The sequence below is a fragment of the Triticum aestivum genome, chromosome 7B (assembly GCF_018294505.1).
Source record: "Triticum aestivum cultivar Chinese Spring chromosome 7B, IWGSC CS RefSeq v2.1, whole genome shotgun sequence".
NCBI classification, from domain to species: Eukaryota; Viridiplantae; Streptophyta; class Magnoliopsida; order Poales; family Poaceae; genus Triticum; species Triticum aestivum.
In genome coordinates, this window is record NC_057813.1 from 39,660,835 (window position 1) to 39,688,032 (window position 27,198).

Genomic DNA, 27,198 nt, shown 5'->3' on the forward strand with positions numbered 1-27,198 from the left:
TAATAAATAATTCATCTAGCCTCTGGTTATATGTGGTTTTGTGTTTTAATTAGTGTTTGTGCCAAGTAAAACCTTTAGGATAACCTACGGTGATAGTTAATTTGATCTTGCTGAAAAACAGAAACTTTTGCATGCACGATATTAGTTTTCATAAATCACAGAAACGTGCTTTTCAGTTGATTCTTTTCTCAGAAGATTAATAAACAAATTACCTAGGACTTCCTAATTTGGTAGAAATTTTGTGGTTCTAGAAGAATTCGAGAGTTACAGATTTCTACACACTGTTCTGTTTTTCGACTGATTCTGTTTTTCGTGTGTTGTTTGCTTATTTTGATGAATCTATGGCTAGTATCGGGGGTATGAACCATAGAGAAGTTTTAATACATTAGGTTTAACACCAATATAAATAAAGAATGAGTTCATTACAGTACCTTAAAGTGGTGGTTTGTTTTCTTGCACTAACGGAGGTCATGAGATTTTCTGTTGAGTTTTGTGTTGTGAAGTTTTCAAGTTTTGGGTAAAGATTTGATGGATTTTGGAATAAGGAGTGGCAAGAGCCTAAGCTTGGGGATGAACAAGGCACACCAAGGTAAAATTCAAGGACAACCAAAAGCCTAAGCTTGGGGATGCCCCGGAAGGCATCCCCTCTTTCGTCTTCGTCTATCGGTAACTTTACTTGAGGCTATATTTTTATTCACCACATGATATGTGTTTTGCTTGGAGCGTCTTGTATGATTTGAGTCTTTGCTTTTTAGTTTATCACAATCATCTTTGCTGTACACACCTTTTGGAGAGACACACATGAATCAGAATTTATTAGAATACTCTATGTGCTTCACTTATATCTTTTGAGCTAGACAATTTTGCTCTACTGCTTCACTTATACCTTTTTAGAGCATGGTGGTGGTTTTATTTTGTAGAAATTATTGATCTCTAATGCTTCACTTATATTATTTTGAGAGTCTTTTAGAACAGCATGTTAATTTGCTTTGGTTATAAAATTAGTCCTAATATGATGGGCATCCAAGTTGGGTAAAATAAAAACTTTCATATGGAGTGCATTAAACACTATGATAAATTTGATACTTGATAATTATTTTGAGATATAAATGTGGTAGTTTTAGAGTCATGCTAGTTGGGTAATTATGAAATTGAGAAATACTTGTGTTAAAGTTGGCAAGTCCCGTAGCATGCACGTATGGTGAATGTTGTGTGGCAAGTTTGAAGGATGGGGTGTTCTTTGATTGCCTTCCTTATAAGTGGAGGTCGGGATCGTGCGATGGTTAACTCCTACAAACCCTTCCCTAGGAGCATGCGTAGTAGTACTTTGCTTCGAGGGCTATTAAACTTTTGCAATAAGCATATGAGTTCTTTATGACTAATGTGTCTATGGATTATACACACTCTTACCCTTCCGCAATTTGCTAGCTTCTATGGTACCATGCATTGCCCTTTCTCACCTTGAGAGTTGGTGCAAACATCGCCGATGCATCCAAACCCCGTGATACGATACGCTCTATCATACATAAACCTCCTTATATCTTCCTCAAAACAACCATCATACCTACCTATTATGGCATTTCCATAGTCATTTCGAGTTTTATTGCCATGCAACTTTTCACCGTTCCGTTTATTATGATATGCTCCATCATTGTCATATTGCTTTGCATGATCATGTAGTTGACATCGTATAAGCCACCTTTATATTTCTTTCATACATGTCGCTCTCGATTCATTGCATATCCGGTACACCGCCGGAGGCATTGACATAGAGTCATATTTTGTCCTAAGTATCATCTATTATATACTTAAAACAAGAGTCAAACAAGCCATCACGTTCGTCCACATATATTAAATTACCTCAATCGTCAATTTTATAGATTAATGGTTAAGATTTAAAAAAGCAGCATTACATACAAAAAAAGTTACATACAAACAAATAAGCATGTCACGTAAAAATAGATTGACACGTCTGTCCTTGAATCATATATTTTTGTATTAAAATAGTCTATCCAAGAGAATCACACCTGAACGTGCATAGCATTGGAAAGTACAGCCGCTAGCTCCCTTAGAACAAGACTCGGTTGTCAAAGAGCTAAAAAAAGCACCGCTCCCATACAAGGGAATGTGAGCGGCCAAAGAAAAAAGAAAAGAGTCCGATCACAATACTACTGATGATGTCATCTATGATTTGGGGGAAAATATTGGGATATGGTTTTAGCAAATTAATCAATTCAGGCTCCTTTTTACAGATAATCTCTGGATAACTACACTAGCACTCCACGTTATCATAACAAACTTTCTCTACCCATGACAAAAATCTTTCTTTATCCAATTAGAAACCTAAAAAAAATGTTCATTGTGTACGTACATGATCACATCCTTTCTCCACCCATGTGTACGTCGATGCGATGAGTGTGGGACAAACAAATTGGCAATATACTTTTGTTTAGTAGTATAAAAAGTATGCCTATAATAGTATGTTAGCGGCGCTAAATCATGAATGGACAGCCGAGACCCAAAATACATGTATATCTATATAAGGGCAAAAATATATTTCTATCCTCGCAAGTTTTTTTAAAATGAATTATGAAGTGTGTTTTAGTTACAATGGTTGACTATATGGTAATGGTGAAAAATATATGAAAAGGTTGTGTGAGAAAACGTAATTCTATGAAGTTATGAGAAATCTATACCAATAATTATATAACCTTAGAGGAAGTGCAATAATGCTTTTTTTAGCATCAGTACAAACACAAGCGCTCATATAAACGCGCATACACTCACCCCTATGAACGCACACACGGACACCATACCCCTATGAGCATTTCGGAGAGACTGAGCCGGCATATTATCTCACCAGGATTTGAACCCTGATGGGTTGGGGATACAACTATCCACTTAACCATCTCAACCACATGTTGGTTCGTTGAAGTCCAATAATGCTGAGATGTACATCTTGCCCATATTTTTATATTATACCTGATGTAAACTAATCAAATTAAAGAAGATCGGAAAAGAAAAAAAATCAAATATAACAATGTATAGCAAATCCAGATGCGCAAATATGTCTGCCATCTTATGGTTATCACTTAAAATAAGAGTATGACAAGCTACTATACAAATAGACTAAATTATGTCTACCATCAATTACGTGGGGTAAAGATTTAAAAGTCTAATACTTAGTACAACAATGTTGATGTTGAATCAATCATAAGCAAAATATTCTATCTGGCTAGAAAATATATTGGCATCAGGGTTACATCATCAGGTCAATATTGAATCAAACTGACCATTGCGACCATTGCAACATTGATATGCCATTGTTCCTCTACCGGCAAAGCGGCCATGATGCCGCGAGCATGGCAGCGACACCCCCAGGGCTCCGCGTCTTGGCAGTTTGTCCTTCGGACTGGCAGGGCATCTACCATAACATCTCTGATAGGTGAGATATTCAACAGCTTGCGCAGCAGCCAAATTACGATCGCAAGAGTTACAGCTCCATGACAAATTCACGAGCCGACGTTTATGCAAACAAAGAGACAAGAAAGAGGCAAACAAAGAGACGACTAAAAGAAGTACTTCTATGTCACAGGTGCTTAAGCTTACAGCTAGCTAGCAAGCTTAGTGGGTACTGCTCTGCTCCAGGAAATCGAATGTGATTATCAATTTCATACTTACGTGACCAAACAATGGGTTCTCAATACAGGAAAAATCAAACTTGGCAACTTGATTATGCCCTCCTAAATAATTTGAAGTTAACCATTGATAATATGATGCCTTGTTGTCCATCCTTTCTACCACACTGCAGTTGTAAATATAGTAACAGAGATAGACTGATGGCGATGACATGTGAACAAACAAATAACGGACTGACGAGTGAACATATAGATTCTACATATGTGTACTCTTTCTTTATAGTGGAAGTATGTCTCCAATTTAAGTGATGAAAGCAGCTACCACAATTCTTCGACAAATAACCAAAACCTGCAAGAGTATTGGCTACAATTATTTTTTACAAATGGGTTTCACTGTATATTTTCAATAAAATTATGTAATTTTGCAAGTCTAACATCCTATACAAACATATATTGGGTACAATTATTTTCCACAAACAGGTTTCCACACACTGTGTATCGTCAATAATATTATGTAATTTTCCAAGTCTACCATCCTATGCAAACATCTCAATACTAATTTAGGTATAAAATACATTTTAAGAAATCTAGCCGCGCAAATGCGCGGGTCACACCGCTTGTTGAGTTGTAATTCTTGAGTTGTAAATAAATAGAAGTGTGATGATTTCCATTATTAGATCATTGTCCCATGTGAGGAAAGGATGATGGATACTATGATTCCCCCATAAGAAAAAAGGGGGAAAAAGAAGCCAAAGAAGCCCAAATAAAAAAATAAGAGAAAAAGAGAGAAGGGACAATGTTACTATCCTTTTTCCACACTTGTGCTTCAAAATAGCACCATGATCTTCATTATAGAGAGTTTCTTATTTTGTCACTTTCATATACTAGTGGAAATTTTCCATTATAGAACTTGGCTTGTATATTCAAATGATGGGCTTCCTCAAAATGCCCTAGGTCTTCCAGAGCAGGCAAGTTGGATGCACACCCACTTAGTTTCTTTTTGATGAGCTTTCATACATTTATAGCTCTAGTGCATCCGTTGCATGGCAATCCCTACTCCTCGTATTGACATCAATTGATGGGCATCTCCATAGCCCGTTGATTAGCCGCGTCAATGTGAGACTTTCTCCTTTTTTGTTTTCTCACATAATCCCTATCATCATACTCTACTCCACCCATAGTGCTATGTCCATGGCTTACGTTCATGTATTGCGTGAGGGTTGAAAAGGATGAAGCGCGTTAAAAAGTATGAGCCAATTGCTTGGCTGAAACCGGGGTTGTGCATGATGGGAGCATTTTGTGTGAAGAAAATGAAGCATGGCCAAACTATATGATTTTGTAGGGATAAGCTTTCTTTGGCTATTTTATTTTGATAAGACATAAACTTCTTGGTTAGCATGCTTAAAGTATTACTATTTTATGTCAATATTAAACTTTTATCTTGAATCTTTTGGATCTGAACATCCGTGCCACAATAAAGAGAATTACATTGAAAATTATGTCAGGTAGTATTCCACATAAAAAATTCTGTTTTTACCATTTACCTACTCGAGGACGAGTAGGAATTAAGCTTGGGGATGCTTGATACCTCTCCAACGTATCTATAATTTTGCTTGTTCCATGCTATTACGTTATCTGTTCTGGATGTTTAATAGGCTTTATTATGCACTTCTATATTATTTTTGGGACTAACCTATTAACCGGAGGCCCAGTGCAAATTGCTATTTTTTTTTGCCTATTTCAGTGTTTCACAGAAAAGGAATATCAAACGGAGTCCAAACGGAATGAAACCTTCGGGAGAATCATTTTTGGAACAAACGCAATCCAGGAGACTTGGAGTGGACGTCAAGGAAGCAACAAGGTGGCCACGAGGTAGGAGGGCGCGCCCAGGGGGGTAGGCGCGCCCCCCACCCTCATGAGCCCTCGTGGCTCCACCGACCTACTTCTTTCGCCTATATATACTAATATACCCTGAAAACATCCAGGAGCACCACGAAACCCTATTTTCACCGCTGCAACCTTCTGTACGCGTGAGATCCCATCTCGGGGCCTTTTCGGGCGCTCCGCCGGAGGCGTAATCGATCACGGAGGGCTTCTACATGGACACCATAGCCTCTCCGATGATGTGTGAGTAGTTTACCACAGATCTTCAGGTCCATAGTTGTTAGCTAGATGGCTTCTTCTCTCTCTTTGATTCTCAATACAAAGTTCTCCTCGATCTTCTTGGAGATCTATTCGATGTAATACTTTTTGCGGTGTGTTTGTCAAGATCCGATGAATTGTGGGTTTATCATCAAGATTACCTATGAACAATATTTGATTCTTCTCTGAATTCTTATATGTATGATTTGATATCTTTGCAAGTCTCTTCGAATTATTAGTTTGGTTTGGCCTACTAGATTGATCTTTCTTGCAATGGGAGAAGTGCTTAGCTTTGGGTTCAATCTTGCAGTGTCCTTTCCCAGTGACAGCAGGGGCAGCAAGGCACGTATTGTATTGTTGCCATCGAGGATAAAAAGATGGGGTTTATATCATATTGCTTGAGTTTATCCCTCGACATCATGTCATATTGCTTAATGCATTACTTTGTTCTTATGAACTTAATACTCTAGATGCATGCTGGTTAGCGGTCAATGTGTGGAGTAATAGTAGTAGATGCAGGATCATTTCGATCTACTTGTCACGGACGTGATGCCTATATACATGATCATGCCTAGATATTCTCATAACTATGCGCTTTTCTATCAATTGCTCGACAGTAATTTGTTCACCCACCATAAGATATGCTATCTTGAGAGAAGCCACTAGTGAAACCTATGGCCCCGGGTCTCTTATCCATCGTATTATATCTATTTTATTTACATTGCATCTCGTTTACTATTTTGCAATCTTTACTTTTTAATCTATACAACAAAAATACCCAAAATATTTATCTTATTATATCTATCATATCTCACTTTTGCAAGTGGCCATGAAGGGATTGACAACCCCTTTATCGCGTTGGTTGCAAGGTTCTTATTTTTTTGTGCAGGTACAAGGCGACTTGCGTGTAACCTCCTACTAGATTGATACCTTGGTTCTCAAAAACTGAGGTAAATACTTACGCTACTTGCTGCATCACCATTTCCTCTTCAAGGGAAAACCAACGCATGCTCAAGAGGTAGCATGGCATTTTTGTAGGATTTGTCACTGTTCGTGCTCAGGTACACAACGTCTAATAATACCATCTACTCCTTCTTTATAAAGATGTGGGTCATCCCAAAAGTAAGTCTTAAATCATAGACTTTTTTTCTTTTGTTGGTATGTAAAGCTAGGGGGAATGTATTTAGTAACAATATAATTAGCATAGTCAGCATACCAAGGTGTACTACTAGAAACATTTATTGCAACTAACTGCTCATCAGGAAAACTATCATTAATAGGTTGTGGGTCATCAAGAGTATTTTCAAGCCTAGACAAGTTATCAGCCACAGGGTTCTCCGCTCCTTTTCTATCAGTGATATGTAAATCAAATTCTTGTAGCAAGAGAACCCATCGAATAAGCCTAGGTTTTGCATCTTTCTTCTCCATAAAATATTTTATAGCAGCATGATCAGTGTGAACAATTAATTTTGAATCTACAATATAGGATCTAAATTTATCACAAGGAAAGACAACTACTAAAAATTCTTTTTCAATAGTTGCACAATTTCGTTGGGCACTGTCTAGAGTTTTACTAGCATAGTGAATAACATTTAGTTTCTTATCAACTATTTGTCCTAGAACAGCACCAACATCATAATCACTAGCATCACACATAATTTCTAAAGGAAAATTCCAATCAGGTGGTTGAACAACAGGTGCAGAAATCAAGGCTTTCTTTAGTGTTTCAAAGGCAACCAAACAATCATCATAAAAAAAGGAATATCCTTTTGCAAAAGATTTGTAAGAGGCCTAGAAATTGTAGAAAAGTCTTTCATAAATCTCCTGTAGAAACCAACATGACCTAGGAAACTACGTATACCTTTAATATCTTTAGGACATGGCATTTTCCCAATTGCATGATCCTTAGCCTTGTCCACCTCAATACCTCTTTCAAAAATTTTATGGCCCAAAGCAATACCTTCGTTAACCATAAAGTGGCACTTCTCCCAATTCAAGACAAGATTGGTTTGCTCACATCTCTATAAAACTCGATCAAGATTGCTTAAACAATCATCAAAAGACTTCCCATAAATAGAAAAGTCATCTAGGAAAACCTCAACAATCTTTTCACAAAAATCAGAGAATATAGCAGTCATACATCTTTGAAAGGTTGCAGGTGCATTGCATAAACCAAAAGGCATACGTCTATAAGCATAAGTTCCAAAAGGACAAGTAAAGGTGGTCTTTTCTTGATCAGGTTGAGAAACAAGTATTTGTGAAAAAATAGGATATCCATCAAGGAAGCAAAAATGTGTGTGCTTACATAATCTTTCTAGCATTTGATCAATAAAAGGCAGAGGGTAATGATCTTTTCTAGTTGCTTTGTTTAATTTTCTAAAATCAATTACCATTCTATAGCCTGTAACAATTCTTTTTGGAATTAGTTCATTCTTATCATTAGGAACAACAGTAATACCTCCTTTCTTAGGGACACAATGCACAGGACTTACCCATCTACTATGTGCTATAGGATAGATTATACCTGCTTCTAGAAGTTTTAATATTTCCATCCTTACCACTTCTTTCATCTTCAGATTCAACTGATGTTGGTGATCAACAACGGGTTTAGCATCAGGTTCCATATTGATCTTGTGTTGACATAGAGTGGGACTCATGCCCTTAAGATCATCAAGAGTATATCCAATAGCAGCTCGGTGCCTCCTTAGAACTTTCAACAATCTTTCTTCTTCATGTTCATCTTCGAGTTCCCAATCTTTAGAGTTGTTTTTAATTCTTTCTAAAAGATCCCACCGGAATTCAATAGTCTTCTTCTTAAAGGAACCAATACAAGAAGTATCGAGCATGGACCGATCATTATGAGAAAGCCGAGCATAAAAATTCTGAATAATAATTTCTCTTGAGAGCTCATGATTGGGGCATGAATATAACATTGACTTAAGCCTCCCCCAAGCTAGAGCGATACTTTCTCCTTCACGAGGCCAAAAATTATATATATAATTCTGATCACGATGAACTAGATGTATAGGATAATTTTTTTGATGGAATTCCAATTTCAATTGATTCCAATTCCAAGATCCAATATCATCGCATAACCTATACCATGCCAATGCTTTTCCCTTCAAAGATAAAGGGAAAACATTCTTCTTAGCTTCATCTCCGGGTAAACCTGCAAGCTTAAAAAATCCACAAATTTCATCCACATATGTTAAGTGCATATCAGGATGTTTGGTTCCATCTCCTGCATAAGGATTAGCTAGTTGTTGTTCTATCATACCTGAAGGAACTTCATATTCAATATTTTCAGTAGGTGCAGTATGTTGAGAGTAACTAACTATGGTTCCAGTACCCCAAACAAACCCCCCAAAGGATTGTTCTCCATAGTAACAAGTGACAATAAATTTCAGCACGTAGTAATAATTTTTTCCTTACCAATTTCCACTTACCAAGAGTGCTTCACTCCCCGGCAACGGGACCAGAAAAGAGCCTTGATGACCCACAAGTATAGGGGATCAATCGTAGTCCTTTTGATAAGTAAGAGTGTCGAACCCAACGAGGAGCAAAAAGAAATGACAAGCGGTTTTCAGCAAGGTAATGTCTGCAAGCACTGAAAATACAAGTAACGAGTAGTTTGATAGCAAGATAATTTGTAACGAGTAAGTAACGGTAACGGTAAAAAAAGTGCAGCAAGGTAGCCCAATCCTTTTGAGGAAAAGGACAGCCCAAAACAGTCTCTTATGATAAGCAAAGTGTTCTTGAGGGTACACGGGAAATTCATCTAGTCACTTTCATCATGTTGGTTTGATTTGTGTTCGCTACTTTGATAATTTGATATGTGGGTGGACCGGTGCTTAGGTGCTACTCTTACTTGAACAAACCCCCTACTTATGATTAACCCCCTCGCAAGCATCCGCAACTACGAGAAAAGTATTAAGAATAAATTCTAACCATAGCATTAAACTTTGGATCCAAATCAGCCCCTTATGGAATAGCGCATAAACTAGGGTTTAAGCTTCTGTTACTCTCGCAACCCATCATCTAATAACTACTCCACAATGCATTACCTTAGGCCCAAGTATGGTGAAGTGTCATTTAGTCGATGTTCACAAGACACCACTAAGGGAATCACAACATACATATTATCAAAATATCAAACACATATCCAGTTCACATGATTACTTGCAACAAGATTTCTCCCGTGACCTCAAGAACAAAAGTAACTACTCACAAATGATAATCATGCTCAAGATTAGAGGGGTATTAAATAGCATAATGGATTTGAACATATAATCTTCCACCAAATAAACCATATATATATAGTAATCAACTACAAGATGTAATCAACACTACTAGTCACCCACAAGCACCAATCTATAGTTCCGGTACAAAGATTGAAGACAAGAGATGAACTATGGTTTGAGAGGAGATGGTGCTGTTGAAGATGTTGATGGAGATTGCCCTCCCCAAGATGGGAGAGTTGTTGGTGACAATGATGACGATGATTTCCCCCTCCCGGAGGGAAGTTCCGCCGGTGGAATCGCTCCGCCGGGGGGCAAAAGTGCTCCTGCCCAAGTTCCGCCTCGAGACGGCGGCGCTTCGTCCCGAAAGTCCTCCCCTTATTTTTTCTAGGTCAAAAAGACTTAAATACAAGAAGAGTGGCACCGGAGGTGGGCAGGGCTGAGTGATACGTCCATTTTGGATCATGCTTTTATATCAATATTTATTGCATTATGTGCTGTTATTACACATTATATCTCAATACTTATGGCTATTCTCTCTTATTTTACAAGGTTTACCATGAAGAGGGGGGATGCCGACAACTGGAATTCTGGCTGGAAAAGGAGCAAATATTGGAAATGTATTCCGCACAGCTCCAAAAATCCTGAAACTCCATGGAAGTTATTTTTGCAATTAATAAGAATTATTGAGCGAAGAAAACACAAGAGGGGGCCCACACCCTGGCCAGGAGGGTGGGGGCGCGCCCCCTGTCTCCTGGGCCCCCTGTTGGCCCTCCGGTGCCCATCTTCTGCTATATGAAGGCTTTTACCCTGGAAAAAATCAGAGGCAAGCTTACTGGACGAAACTCCGCCGCCACGAGGCGGAACCTTGGCGGAACCAATCTACGGCTCCGGCGGAGCTGTTCTGCCGGGGAAACTTCCCTCCGGGAGGGGGAAATCATCACCATCGTCATCACCAACGATCCTCTCATCGAGAGGGGATCAATCTCCATCAACATCTTAACCAGCACCATCTCCTCTCAAAACCCTAGTTCATCTCTTGTATCCAATCTTGTATCCAAACCACAAATTGGTACATGTGGGTTGCTAGTAGTGTTGATTACTCCTTGTAGTTGATGCTAATTGGTTTAATTGGTGGAAGATCATATGTTCAGATCCTTAATGCATATTAATACTCCTCTGATTATGAACATGAATATGCTTTGTGAGTAGTTACGTTTGTTCCTCAGGACATGGGTGAAGTCTTGCTATTAGTAGTCATGTGAATTTGGTATTCGTTCGATATTTTGATGAGATGTATGTTGTCCCTCCTCTAGTGGTGTTATGTGAACGTCGACTACATGACACTTCACCATTATTTGGGCCTAGAGGAAGGCATTGGGAAGTAATAAGTAGATGATGGGTTGCTAGAGTGACAGAAGCTTAAACCCTAGTTTATGCGTTGCTTCGTAAGGGGCTGATTTGGATCCATGTGTCTAATGTTGTGGTTAGGTTTACCTTAATACTTATTTTGTAGTTGCGGATGCTTGCAATAGGGGTTAATCATAAGTGGTATGCTTGTCCAAGTAAGGGCAGTACCCAAGCACCGGTCCACCCACATATCAAATTATCAAAGTACCGAACGCGAATCATATGAGCGTGATGAAAACTAGCTTGACGATAATTCCCATGTGTCCTCGGGAGCTCTTCTCTCATTATAAGAAATTGTCCAGGCTTGTAATTTGCTAAAAAAAGGATTGGGCCACCTTGCTGAACTTTATTTACTTTCATTGCTTGTTACCCATTACAATTTATCTTATCACAAAACTATCTGTCACCTACAATTTCACTGCTTGCAGAGAAAACCTTACTGAAAACCGCTTGTCATTTCCTTCTGCTCCTCGTTGGGTTCGACACTCTTACTTATAAAAAGGACTAAGATAGATCCCCTATACTTGTGGGTCATCAAGACTCTTTTCTGGCACCGTTGCCGGGGAGTGTAGTGCTTTTGGTGAGTGGAACTTGGTAAGGAAACATTTATATAGTGTGTTGAATTTTTCTGTCACTTGTTACTATGGAAACTAATCCTTTGAGGGGCTTGTTCGGGGTATATTCACCCCGACCAGAAGAGCAAAGAGTTGCTCCTCAACCTACTGAACCTACTGAAAATATTTACTTTGAGATTCCTTCGGGTATGATAGAGAAACTGCTAGCTAATCCCTCTGCAGGAGATGGAACATTGCATCCCGATTTACACCTTATCTTTGTGGATGAAGTTTGTGGATTATTTAAGCTTGCAGGTATTCCCGATGATGTTGTTAAAAGGAAGGTCTTCCCTTTATCTTTGAAGGGAGATGCATTGACATGGTATAGGCTATGTGATGATACGGGATCTTGGAATTATAAACGATTGAAGTTGGAATTTCACCAGAAGTTCTATCCTATGCATCTTGTTCATCGTGATCATAATTACATATATAATTTCTGGCCTTGCGAAGGAGAAAGCATCGCTCAAGCTTGGGGAGGCTTAAGTCAATGTTATATTCATGCCCCAATCATGAGCTCTCAAGAGATATGATTATTCAAAACTTTTATGCTCGGCTTTCTCTCAATGATCGCACCATGCTCGATACTTCCTATGCTGGTTCTTATATGCTGAAGACTACTGAATTTAAGTGGGACTTATTGGAAAGAATTAAACGCAACTCTGAAGATTGGGGTTCTGATGATGGCAAGGAGTCAGGTATAACACCTAAGTTTGATTGTGTTAAATTATGGGTACCGATGCTTTTCGTGGATTTAGCGCTAAGTATGGACTTGACTCTGAGATAGTAGCTGCTTTTTGTGAATCTTTTGCTACTCACGTTGATCTCCCTAAGGAGAAGTGGTTCAAATATAATCCTCCCATTGAAGTAAAAGTAGTTGCACCTATTACAGTTGAGGAAAAGACTGTCACTTATAATGATCATATTGTTCCTACTAGTTATGTTGATAAACCACCTTTTCCTGTTAGGATAAAGGATCATGCTAAAACTTCAATTGTTGTTCGTAAGACTAATACTAGAACTTATACACCTCCTGAGCAAATCAAAGTTGAACCTAGTATTGCTATGGTTAAAGATCTCTTAGATGATAATTTAGATGGGCATGTTATTTACTTATGCGAACAGGTTGCTAATATTGCTAGACCAGATGCTAAGATACATAGACCTATTGTAGGCATGCCTATTATTTCTGTTAAAATAGGAGAACATTGTTATCATGGCTTATGTGATATGGATGCTAGTGCTAGTGCAATACCCTATGACTTATATAAAGAAATTATGCATGATATTGCACCCGTTGAATTGGAAGGTATTGATGTTACTATTAAGCTTGCCAATAGGGACACAATTAAACCAGTTGGGATTGTTAGAGATGTCGAAGTCTTGTGTGGGAAGGTTAAATATCCTGCTGATTTCCTTGTTCTTTGTTCCCCACAAGATGACTTTTGTCCCATTATTTTTGGTAGACCCTTCTTGAATACTGTTAATGCTAGGATTGATTGTGAAAAGGATACTATTACAATCGGCTTAGGGGATATGTCTCATGAGTTTAATTTTGCTAAGTTTCATAGACAACCCCGTGATAAAGAATCACCTAGTAAGGATGAGATTATTGGTCTTGCTTGTATTGTCGTGCCTCCTACTGATCCGTTAGAACAATATTTGCTAGACCATGAAAATGATATGTTTATGAATGAAAGAAGGGAAATAGATGAAGTGTTCCTTCAACAGGGTCCTATTCTGAAACACTACTTACCTATTGAAATCCTAGGGGATCCCCCTCCACCCAAGGGTGATCCCGTGTTTGAGCTCAAACCATTACCTGATAATCTTAAGTATGCTTATCTTGATGAAAAGAAAATATATCATGTTATTATTAGTGCTAACCTTTCAGAGCAAGAAGAAGAAAGATTATTGAAAACTCTGAAAAAGCACCGTGCTGCTATTGGATATACTCTGGATGATCTTAAGGGCATTAGTCCCACGTTATGCCAACACAAAATTAAAGTGGAGGAAGATGTCAAACCAGTTAGAGATCCTCAACGATGATTAAATCCTAAGATGAAAGAAGTGGTAAGAAAGGATATACTAAAGCTCCTTGAGGCAGGTATAATTTATCTCGTTGCTGATAGTGAATGGGTAAGTCTTGTTCATTGTGTTCCTAAGAAGGGAGGTATCATTGTCGTTCCAAATGATAAAGATGAATTGACACCGCAAAGAATTATCACAAGTTATAAGATGGTAATTGATTTTCGTAAATTAAATAAGGCTACTAAGAAAGATTATTACCCCTTACCTTTTATTGATCAAATGCTAGAAAGACTATCCAAACACACACATTTCTGCTTTCTAGATGGTTATTCTGGTTTCTCTCAAATACCTGTGTCAGCGAAGGATCAATCAAAAACTACTTTTACTTGCCCTTCCGGTACTTTTGCTTATAGACGTATGCCTTTTGGTTTATGTAATGCACCTGCTACCTTTCAAAGATGTATGATGGCTATATTCTCTGACTTTTGTGAAAAGATTTGTGAGGTATTCATGGATGATTTCTCCGTTTATGGATCCTCTTTTGATGATTGATTGAGCAACCTTGATCGAGTTTTGCAGACATGTGAAGACACTAGCCTCGTCTTGAATTGGGAAAAGTGCCACTTTATGGTTAATGAAGGCATTGTCTTGGGCATAAGATTTCTGAGAGAGGTATTGAAGTTGATAAAGCTAAAGTTGATGCTATTGAAAAGACGCCATGTCCCAAGGACATAAAAGGTATAAGAAGTTTCCTTGGTCATGCTGGTTTTTATAGGAGGTTCATTAAGGACTTTTCTAAAATCTCTAGGCCTCTGACTAATTCATTGCAAAAAGATATTCCTTTTGTCTTTGATGATGATTGTGTAGAAGCATTTGAAATACTTAAGAAAGCTTTGATCACTGCACCTATTGTTCAGCCACCTGATTGGAATTTACCCTTTTAAATTATGTGTGATGCTAGTGATTATGCTATAGGTGCTGTTCTAGGGCAAAGAGTTGATAAGAAATTGAATGTTATCCAGTATGCTAGTAAGACTCTTGATACTGCCCAGAGAAATTATGCCACTACTGAAAAAGAGTTTTTAGCAGTCGTATTTGCATGTGATAAGTTTAGGCCTTATATTGTTGATTCCAAAGTTACTATCCACACTGATTATGCTGCTATTAAATACCTTATGGAAAAGAAAGGTGCTAAGCCTAGACTCATTAGATGGGTTCTCTTGCTCCAAGAATTTGATTTGCATATTATTGATAGAAAAGGAGCTGAGAACCCCGTTGTAGACAACTTGTCTAGGTTAGAGAATGTTCTTGATGACCCACTACCTATCGATGATAGCTTTCTTGATGAACAATTAGCGATTGTTAATGCTTCTCGTACTGCTCCTTGGTATGCTGATTATGCTAATTACATTGTTGCTAAATTTATACCACCTAGTTTCACATACCAGCAAAAGAAAAAGTTCTTTTATGATTTAAGACATTACTTCTGGGATGACCCACATCTGTATAAAGAAGGAGTATATGGTGTTATTAGACGTTGTGTACCTGAGCATGAACATGAACACATCCTACACAAGTGTCACTCTGAATCATATGGAGGACACCACGCTGGAGATAGAACTGCACATAAGGTATTGCAATTCGGTTTTTATTGGCCTACTCTCTTCAAAGATGCTCGTAAGTTTGTCTTGTCTTGTGATGAATGCCAAAGAATAGGTAATATTAGTAGACGTCAAGAAATTCCTATGAATTATTCTCTTGTTATTGAACCATTTGATGTTTGGGGCTTTGATTATATGGGACCTTTTCCTGCCTCTAATGGTTACACACATATTTTAGTTGTTGTTGATTACGTTACTAAGTGGGTAGAAGCTATTCCAACTAGTAGTGTTGATCATAACACCTCTATTAAGATGCTTAAAGAAGTTATTTTTCTGAGGTTTGGAGTCCCTAGATATCTTATGACTGATGGTGGTTCACATTTTATTCATGGTGCTTTCCATAAGATGCTTGCTAAGTATTATGTTAATCATAGAATTGCATCTCCTTATCACCCGCAGTCTAGTGGTTAAGTAGAGTTGAGCAATAGAGAGCCCAAAATAATTTTGCAAAAGACTATCAATAGATCTAGAAAGAATTGGTCTAAGAAACTTGATGATGCATTATGGGCCTGTAGAACTGCATATAAAAATCCTATGGGTATGTCTCAGTATAAGATGGTTTATGGAAAAGCATGTCACTTACCTCTTGAACTTGAACATAAAGGATATTGGGCTATTAAAGAGCTCAACTATGACTTCAAACTTGTCGGTGAGAATAGGTTGTTTGACATTAGCTCACTCGATGAATGGAGAACCCAGGCTTACGAGAATGCCAAACTATTCAAATAAAAAGTTAAACGATGGCATGATAAAAGGATACAAAAGCGTGAGTTTAACGTAGGTGATTATGTGTTATTATTCAACTCTCGCTTAAGATTTTTTGCAGGAAAACTTCTCTCTAAATGGGAAGGTCCTTACGTTATCGAGGAGGTCTATCGTTCCGGTGCCATAAAAATCAACAACTTTGAAGGCACAAGTGCGAGGGTGGTGAACGGTCAAAGAATCAAACATTATATCTCGGGTAATCCTATCAATGTTGAAACTAATATTATTGAGACCGTAACCCCGGAGGAATACATAAGGGACACTCTCCAGAATGTTTCAGACTTCGAAAAGGAATAGGTATGTGGTACGGTAAGTAAACCGACTCCAAAACAGTTCTAATAGCAATTTTTCTCCGTTTTAAAATATTTAAGAATTTTGGAAATAAAGAAGTAATCCGGGAAGGACACGAGGCCTCCACGAGGGTGGAGGGTGCGCCCACCCTTCCTGGGCGCGCCCCCTGTCTTGTGGCCACCTCGTGTGCCTCCCGGACTCCATTTTCTTGCACATTACGTATTTTAGTCGGTAAAAATTCATTATATAATCTCCCGAAGGTTTTGACCACCGTATCATGCAATTATCCTCTGTTTTTGTTTTGAGCTATTTTCTAACAGATCTAGAGCACCATGACGTCTCCAAGCGCTCCCAAGGACAAGTTTTTTGAGAGGGTTATCAACCCCTATCTCGCGGAGGTGCTGCAACACCCTCAAACCATTGAGATGCATGAGGGGGTGCTGCACATCCACGATGTGGAGGGACCAAGGCGTACCGGAAGCGTGGAGACAAAGCTCGAAGCCATGGAGCAACAAGTTTTCAAGTGCCAAGGGATGGTGGAGCATGGACTCAACGCCAACCAGATGATGATCACGGAGTTCACCAACAACCACAAGCTAGATGCCAAGATCATTGGGGATACCATCTTCAAGCTTCAAGAGAAAATCAAACACCTCCAAGCCCAGATCTATGACCTGCAAAACCAAAACTGTGAGTATGAATATAGATTCAAGAGGATGAGTTTGGCTGTAGCTTTGAGGATTTCGGAGACTCGATCATCCTTCTATGATGGTGAGCCTATGCCTTGGAAGACGGACGACAAGCCTGCATCATTAACAACTCCTACTTCACCACCACCGAGGACATAATTACATGGGTATGGGCACTCCCCTTGGCAACTGCCAAGCTTGGGGGAGGTGCCCCGGTATCGTATCACCATCACACTCCTATCTTTATCATTTTACTTAGTTTGATCCTTTTAGTAATATCTTGATCTAGTAGATTCAAGTTTTGATATCAAGTAGTTTTGAATTTTTCTTTGAGATCTCTTTATGTAATTGAGTCTGTGAGCTATCTATAATAAAGATTAGTGTTGAGTCAAGGGCTTTGCTATCTTGCTATGATCTTGAGAAAGTAGAAAGAATAAAAGGAATAAAAGAGTTCAAATTGATCTTATGGATAGTAATAACTTCACATATGAAAAGTATGAGACATAAAAGTTGTTGAGAGTTGACAAACATAGTTTTGGTCATCGTTGCAATTAATAGGAAGTAATAAGGAAAGAGAGGTTTTCACATACAAATATACTATCTTGGACATCTTTTATGATTGTGAATCACTCATTAAGTATGACATGCTAAAAGAGTTGATATTGGCCAAGGAAGACAACGTAATGGTTTATGTTTTCTCACATCTCAGTTAAAGTATATTGTCATTGATCTTCCCAACATGTTGAGCTTGCCTTTCCCCGTCATGCTAGCCAAATTCCTTGCACCAAGTAGAGATACTACTTGTGCTTCCAAATATCCTTAAACCCAGTTCTTGCCATGAGAGTCCACCATACCTACCTATGGATTGAGTAAGATCCTTCAAGTAAGTTGTCATGTTGCAAGCAATAAAAATTGCTCTCTAAGTATGTATAACTTATTAGTGTGAAGAAAATAAGCTTTATACGATCTTGTTATGAAAGCAATAAAAGCGACAGACTGCATAATAAAGGTCCATATACAAGTGGCAATATAAAGTGACGTTCTTTTGCATTAAGATTTTGTGCATCCAACCCTAAACGCACATGACAACCTCTGCTTACCTCTGCGAAGGGCCTATCTTTTACTTTATGTTTTTACTTTATGCTTGAGTCAAGGTGATCTTCACCTTTCCCTTTTTCATTTTATCCTTTGGCAAGCTCCTCGTGTTTGAAAGATCTTGATATATATATATATATATATATATATATATATATATATATATATATCCAATTGGATGTAAGTTAGCATGAACTATTATTGTTAACAGCACCTAAAGGTGAATACGTTGGGAGGCAACACAATAAGCCCCTATCTTTCTTAGTGTCCGGTTGAAACTCCATAACCACAAGTATTGCGTGAGTGTTAGCAATTGTAGAAGACTATATGATGGTTGAGTATGTGGACTTGCTGAAAAGCTCTATTCTTGACTCTTTCTGATGTTATGATAAATTGCAATTGCTTCAATGATTGATATTATAGTTTGTTAGTTCCCAATGAAGTTTCTGAACCATACTTGACATTGTGAATTGATTGCTACTTGAGCATAAGAAACCATATGAAAAAATCCATATATGTTGTTGTTATAAGAATGACCATGATGCCCTCATGTTCGTATTTTATTTTTATCGACACCTCTAGCTCTAAACATGTGGACATATTTTTCGATTTCGGCTTCCGCTTGAGGACAAGCGAGGTCTAAGCTTGGGAGAGTTGATACGTCCATTTTGCATCATGCTTTTATATCAATATTTATTGCATTATGGGCTGTTATTACACATTATATCTCAATACTTATGGCTATTCTCTCTTATTTTACAAGGTTTACCATGAAGAGGGGGGATGCCGGCAGTTGGAATTCTGGCTGGAAAAGGAGCAAATATTGGAAACCTATTCTACATAGCTCCAACAATCCTGAAACTCCACGAAAGTTATTTTTGGAATTAATAAGAATTATTGAGTGAAGAAAACACAAGAGGGGGCCCACACCCTGGCCAGGAGGGTGGGGGGCGTGCCCACCCCTACTGGGCGCGCCCCCTATCTCCTGGGCCGCCTGTTGGCCCTTCGGTGCCCATCTTCTGCTATATGAAGGCTTTTACCGTGGAAAAAAAATCAGAGGCAAGATTACGGGATGAAACTCCGCCGCCACAAGGCGGAACCTTGGCGGAACCAATCTAGGGCTCTGGCGGAGCTTTTTTGTCGGGGAAACTTCCCTCCGGGAGGGGGAAATCATCACCATCGTCATCACCAATGATACTCTCATCGAGAGGGGGTCAATCTCCATCAACATCTTCACCAACACCATCTCCTCTCAAAACCCTAGTTCATTTCTTGTATCCAATCTTGTATCCAAACCACAAATTGGTACCTATGGGTTGCTAGTAGTGCTAATTACGCCTTGTAGTTGATGCTAATTGGTTTACTTGATGGAAGATCATATGTTCAGATCCTTAATGCTTATTCATACTCCTCTGATTATGAACATGAATATGCTTTGTGAGTAGTTATGTTTGTTCCTGAGGACATGGGTGAAGTCTTGCTATTAGTAGTCATGTGAATTTGGTATTCGTTCGATATTTTGATGAGATGTATGTTATCTCTCCTCTAGTGATGTTATGTGAACGTCGACTACATGACACTTCACCATTATTTGTGCCTAGAGGAAGGCATTGGAAAGTAATAAGTAGATGATGGGTTGCTAGAGTGACAGAAGCTTAAACCCTAGTTTATGCATTGCTTCGTAAGGGGCTGATTTGGATCCATATGTCTAATGATGTGGTTATGTTTACCTTAGTACTTCTTTTGTAGTTGCGGATGCTTGCAATAGGGGTTAATCATAAGTGGGATGCTTGTCCAAGTAAGGGCAGTACCCAAACACCGGTCCACCCACATATCAAATTATCAAAGTACCGAACGCGAATCATATGAGCGTGATGAAAACTAGCTTGACGATAATTCCTATGTCTCCTCGGGAGCTCTTTTCTCATTATAAAAAATTGTCCAGGCTTGTCCTTTGCTACAAAAATGATTGGGCGACCTTGCTGCACTTTATTTACTTTCATTGCTTGTTACCCGTTATAATTTATCTTATCACAAAACTATGTGTCGCCTACAATTGCAGTGCTTGCAGAGAAAACTTTATTAAAAACCGCTTGTCATTTCCTTCTACTCCTCGTCGGGTTCGACATTCTTACTTATCGAAAGGACTACGATAGATCCCCTATACTTGTGGGTCATCACTGAGCACAACCCATCAGGGCCTGCTTGGGGGCCCTGGCACGCACTGGTGTCTTGTGCTCACGAGGTGGCCCCCTCCGGTAGTTATTTGCTCCATTATTTTTTATTTATTCCATAAAAATTCCTCGTGAAGTTTCAGCTCATTTGGAGTTGTGCAGAATACGTGGCCTGACGTAGCTTTTTCAGGTCCAGATTTCCAGCTGCCGGAATTCTACCTCTTTGTGTGAACCTTGCATATTATGAGAGAAAAGACATTAGAATTACTCCAAAAAGCATTAGTATGCATAAAAATAATATAAATAACAGTAGGTAAACATGATGCAAAATGGACGTATCACCGAGGCAGCGCATCAGTGTGGCAGTGCACCAGGCAGAGTGACACTGGCAGCACCGCGTGCCTCTCCCGTCCCTCGACGCCACCCTGCCGTACGACTGGCACCTGTATCCGGAGAGGACCCAGTGCCGATGGCGCCACGGTAGGCTAGGTCGCCCGCGGAGGAGGTACGGCGCCGGCAGGCGCTCCTGACGGCGGAGCAGCGCCGCGACCCTGCCTACGCATCTGACTCGCTCAACGGGACTCGATGGTTCGCCTTCGAGCACGAGGAAGGCGAGGCGACGCGGCGTTCGCGAAGTCGACCGCAGTGTGTCGCCACCCCCGATCGTCGTCCGCGAGGAGGACCAGGAGGCGGAGGTCGCCTACCAGGCGGTCGTTGCGGCGGTCTTCCGATAGAGCGAGGTGGACGAGCGGCGCAGATGGCGGCGAACGAGGAAGAGGAGGCGGCGTACGAGGCGGCCATGGCCCTCTCCGCGGGGGGCGACTGCGTCCTGCCGCCGGTGGCCCCGCCGTCCCCTGTCAAAACCGAGCCGGAGCCGGAGTCGTCCCCCATCGAGCGCTACTCCTGGACGGGAGTAGTGCGCGAGTGGGTCAGCGCGCCGCCGGTTTGGATGGGGACGATGCCGGCGCAGGAGGCGGCATACCTCGAACAGTGGCGCCAGCGGCGGCTTGCCGAGGAGCGCCGCCACGGCATTAATGAAAATTAAAAACAAACTAAACTACGAGGCGGCGCGGCTCTTGCCGTCCTTCGTGGTCGGCTCTAATGTTTAATTAATATTATTTTTATTTTAGAAATGCTTCTATTCCTTTTTTTCTCGCGCTGTCAAAATGGGTCGGGCCAGCGTTGGGCGTATGCGTAGACCTAAATGCGGAAGCGGACGTTCATGTTCGCCTGTCCGAGCCAAACGGACAAAAAGCGAATAAAATCGCCGTGTCGGCCGTTGGAGTTGCTCTTAAGCCATCGTAACGATTTATTTTTCAACCTGACCCCTGCTCCCTCGAAAAAAACTGACTCCTTGTAGCAGCGGTTGGGAGATCCATAGCAATGAGCGTTGTGGTGGGCAAGTCCTCGCCGGTGGTCGTGTACCCCGCCGAAACCCGGGCGCCAGCCGGCGACGTGCACCTCTCGTCTTTCGACCAGCGCGTCCCCCCTTTCGCGGTCACATCGCTCCTCATGTTCGACCATCCGATCGACAATCCCGTTGAGACCATAAAGCGGGCGCTGTCGCGAGCGCTCGTCCACTACCGCCCTGTGTCCGGCCGCCTCGCCGGTGCCGAACACCGCATCGCGTGCACCAACGAGGGCGTGCCGTTCGTGGGGGCGTCCGCGAGCTGTGCCCTGGATCTGGAGGAGATCACCCCGGCGCTGCTCGCGGATCTCGCCGTCGGCTACGCCGCTCCTTTCTGCCGGCGCACCGACCCGCTGCTGCAGATGCAGGTCACGGAGTTCTCCTGCGGCGGCTTCGTCGTCGGGGTCACGTGGAACCATGTCCTGGCCGACGGCACCGGGATGGGGCAGTTCCTGCAGGCCGTCGGCGAGCTCGCCCGCGGGATGCCGCGGCTGTCCGTCGTCCCGGTCAGGTCGGCCGCCGCGGTCCGGGATCTCCCACCGCCCACGGCCACGGCGGAGAGGCGCTCCTTGATGAAGCCCAAGGAGAAGGAGGGCCAGGGCGCCTTCCTCGACATCACCGTCCCGTCGAGCCTCATCGGCCGCGTCAAGGCCCAGTGCGCCTGCACGCTGTTCGAAGTCGTCGCGGCGGTGCTGTGGCGGTGCCGGACCCGCGCGGCCGTCCAGGATCCCGACGCCCCCGCGCCGCTCGTCTTCCCCAACAACGTGCGCGAGCTCTTCGGCGCGCAGGACGGCTACTACGGCAACTGCACCATCATGAAGTCGGTGCGAGCGACGCGCGCCCAGGTGGCCGACGGCGACATCAGGGACGTGGTGCGGCTCATCAGGCGCGGCAAGGAGACTCTGCTGGAGGCCGAGGCCGGCGGCGGCGCGGAGACCGGGGGAGACTTGTACAACAGGCTGGCCGTGTCGAGCTGGCGGCGCATCGGGTTCGACGCGGCCGACTTCGGCGGCGGCACGCCGGCGCGGGTGATGTGGCACGAGGACCGGATGGTGGTGCCGGAGTGCATCGTGTGCCCGCCGTGGAAGGGCAAGGACGGGGTCAACGTGCAGTCGCTCTGCGTCAGGCCGGAGCACGCCGCCGCCTTCCTGGCCGAGATTGCGGCAATGTGATGTGATCCCCTGCTCGTTCTTCACCCTGGAAGTAATGTACCAGCACTTTCGTCTCAGGGGAGAAACCAGATTTTCTACCGTGCGCGAGGCAACACCGAGGAATGGCTCTCGTAACGCAATATTTGGGCAGAATTCAGGTTTCACGTTTCAGAGATTATGTATGCTTCTACTCCCTCGTTCAGGTATGCAAGACTTTGATCTGAAGAAAGTTCGTCAAGGTGAGTGACCATTTCTCAAGGCTGAAATTCAACCAATAAGACTTGACGAAACTAAGAAACTTGGGTCGCGATTTTAACAGTTCAATGTAGCATATGGTGAGGAACTGACAAGTGCATAGTCCATTTTCTTTGTGCCGCTCTGCTACCACTCTTCCAGCGCTCCAGCGCGTGCTCCGCGAGCCGCCGCGCGCGCCCCTCTCGCACTGTCCCGCTCCGCTCTCGCCGCGGCGAGCTCGGCCTTCGTCTCCTCCAGCTGCTTCTCTAGCGCCGCGACCTCCGCGTCCCGCGCCGCCAGCTTCTCTTCCAGCTCCAGCGCGTAGCCCAAGGACGACGACACGTAGTTCGCCGCCTGCACACAAATTACCATGATCGATCGGACTCCGGACATGCGCCCACCAGTGAAGAACTTGACACCGCATTTGCTACCATGTCATACCTGGAGAATCGCAACATAGCTCGCCGCGACTACATCGGACGGCTCGGTCGATGCAAACGCGCGCTGCTGCGGTGGCGCGACATCTCCGTCATACCATGTCATACTGCGCATTTGCTACCATGTCATACCTGCAGCAGCTCCCGTGCCATCTCCGTCGTGGCTGATGGGGAATCCCGGCGGTGGCGAGCGCATGCCGGACAGCGGCGTGTTCAGTAGGGAACGAGGCGGGCCCTCCTCGCTGTTGACTTCCTCCAGATTCCTCTTCTTTACGCACAACGGCGGCGACCCTGGTGCGTGGCTGCCCGCCTCGGCTTTCACCTTCTTTGCCGACGCCGACGCCTGAGCGGCCGCCGTCTCCGCCAGCATATGCTTCATCATCTCGTAGACAGAGGGATCCATGCCTAGCACACGAACACGATAGGTAGCAACATCAGAGCTCGATTAAAAACAGGGGAATCGGAGTGGTTACGGATGGTGTTCAATTACCTTTGGAATCGGAAGCAATGCGAGTAAAAGAAGCCGGCGGCGGCGGCCGCCGCGCAGATGCAGCAGGTGCCATGGCGGCTGCGAGGTTGCTGTCGGAGAGACATGTATCGATGTCAACGGCGGCGCTGGCGTAACTGCGCAGTAGCTTCGCCGCGTGTTTCTTCTCCTCGCTGTCAAGTACCGGCACCATGAAAGAGCTCTTGGACGGCTCGCCCCACTCCACGGGGAAAGGCCACGGCTCCGGCGACGACAGGAAGAAGAACGAGTTCTTCCAGTCCTTGATGCAGCTCGGCATCCCCTTGAAGCGCATGCCGGAGTTGTCCCTGGATCGGAAGAAGTAGCACCCTCGGTGCTTGCGGTTGACGATCGACAGCAGGAAGAAGTGCCGGAACACGGGCAGCGACGGCGGCACGTCGGCGGAGTGGCAGAGCACGACGAAGCCCGCCAAGATGCGCCACCCGTTGGGCGCGAGCTGGGTGGGCGCGATGCCGAAATGGGCGAGCACGTCGCAGAAGAAGCCGTGCAGCGGGACGCGCATGCCGGCCTCCAGCGCCTCCGCGTACAGGCAGACGCACCCCGGCGGCGGGGGCGAGCTCGCGCGCAGGTCGCCGGCGGGGCGCGCGGTGTACCGGTCCTTGGGGACGCCGTACTTGTCGCACACCGCGTCGACGTCGTGCTGCGTCCGCAGGAACGAGACGGCGCCCTCGGTGTCGCCTTGTCTGCGGAGGGCAGGGTGGTGGTCCGGCTCGAGGGAGGACGAGGAGGACGAAGGCATGGCGTCCTGCTTGTCTTCTGACGTTTCCTCTCGCAGTGGCAGGAGTGTAGCAGTGGAGTGGAGTGGTTTCCCGAGGAGCCTAGCCTGGTGGTGGTGGACGGATAGTCAAAATGAATCAAAGCTTGCGATAAATCATTTGACCGTCCATCCTGCAAACGCCCAGGTCCGTTGGCAAACGAGGATACTCCGCTCGATTTTTTGTGGAAAGAGACCGCCTGGCGCCAACGAATTGCCAAAAGAGACCAACTGCGGATGAAATTAACAAAAAAGACCGCCTTGATCATGGCGGCAGGCGCGCGACAGGCAACACGTGGCACCTGCCGCCATGCCAGGAGGCGGCGGGCCCTGTCGCCACGGCAGGAGGTGGCCACCCAAGCAAAACGCGATTGGTACAGTGCATGTCGCTCGGACGGAACAGGGCGGGCCAGGTGGGCCATGCCGCCACCGCGCAAGGCGGCCCCTTCTGGCGCCGTCGCTCGCAGGCCGATAGGCCGTGCAGGTCGTGGGGCCAGCCGGTGGGCCACGCCGCCGCCACAGCAGGCGGCACTGCTGTTGGTGCTGCGAGCCGAGATTAGCAAACAACGCTGATTCCGATAACAAACTGCGTTCATTCCGATGCTGCGAAACTTGCTGTTGCAGCGGAGGTGACAACACCAAATTCGATGGCAATGCTTTTTTTTTTTGCTTTCTGCCACAAGTTCTGATAATCTGGAATCGTATTCCCGCCTGCTTGCGTGATTTGCGCTTCTGTATGTAGCCGAAGCGACAACACTCACGCGTCCTGATTTGTACGTGTGATTTCGTGCCGCACACCCAAGAGCATTGATGTTGCTGCGTGTGATGAGACACCACGATGCTGGAATCCGAGGCCACGGTAGGTGAGTTCTAACTCATTCTACCGACAATATAGCGGTCCTCTCTATTAATACACTCTCTCTCGGAAATCTCTGGTAGCCTTCTCTACCTCTCTGCTCTCTTTAAGTCCACAAGAATACACAGAAAGAAAAACCTGGTAGCCATTTTCATTCGTGATTTTGGCTGGAGTTGGATTTAGAAGATGGTGAAGTTGAAGAAAAGGTAGATTAAGGTAAGATCTATCCATTTTTGTTGGTTCACTTTGCATGCATGATATTTTTGTTCTGTTTGATTAGTTCCTAAGTGTGTATTCTATATTGTTTTATGCATTATTTCAGCAGTTGGAGGAGTTATTTGGAGTTTCTGGAGTAGGATTTACCGTGCAAAGTGAAGTACGAACGGGAAGAACGAGGTATGATCTTTGCAATATATGATTTTTTTGTGCATGCACGGTGGTAATTAGTTAGTCTTTTAGCTCGTCATTAGCTATGCGATGTAAGTGCTTAGAGGTTAGAAAAATTTGCAGATGACAGATGCAACATTTATACTATTTTTTTGAGAAGAGTAGGTTGAATATGTTGTATCAATGTTAGCTGCGTCCATTAGTATTGAGATGTGAGAAGATCTTAATACGGTAATTAAGAAAAAAATTGCACTGCAATTGTTCATTGCATGTGGCATGTTATTTCATGTGGTACGTTTATTACTAAGTCTATAGTTAGGAAACCGTAGGTCTACATACATGCAAGTGCTATTTTCATACTTTTGATAGCAGAAAGAAAAATCCGTGTGTAATATTGATGTTCATGTGATAATAGGTTGACTCCGTTCATATAATACAGGTGACAAATATTTATTCGAACTATTTTGACGCTTAATTGCATTTGCAAGCACATCCATATTGGAGCTGAGGTATAAATGACGCCGTAATTTTGTTAATATTTTTTATATTGATGTAATGTTGTGAATAATATGCATGCCGCTGCGAATATTAATATTTGTAAATAAATGAATATTATTGTATGATATGAAAAAATTCTATAAAACCGGAAGATATTGAATGTTTTACTTATATGATATTAAAATGTTATTATCATACT

General features: G+C 42.9%; 1 protein-coding gene and 1 pseudogene across 1 annotated transcript; one reads left to right on the forward strand and one right to left on the reverse strand.

Annotated features, from left to right (window-relative positions):
* Positions 1 to 22,131: 22,131 nt before the first annotated feature.
* LOC123161240 (acyl transferase 15) lies at positions 22,132 to 23,565 on the forward strand. The gene has a single exon (XM_044579097.1). It carries the CDS (start codon positions 22,132 to 22,134, stop codon positions 23,326 to 23,328), a length of 1,197 nt encoding a protein of 398 aa, XP_044435032.1. The 3' UTR covers positions 23,329 to 23,565.
* Positions 23,566 to 23,682: 117 nt separating this feature from the next.
* On the reverse strand, positions 23,683 to 25,350 carry LOC123161238 (uncharacterized; annotated as a pseudogene).
* Between the last annotated feature and the right edge of the window lie 1,848 nt (positions 25,351 to 27,198).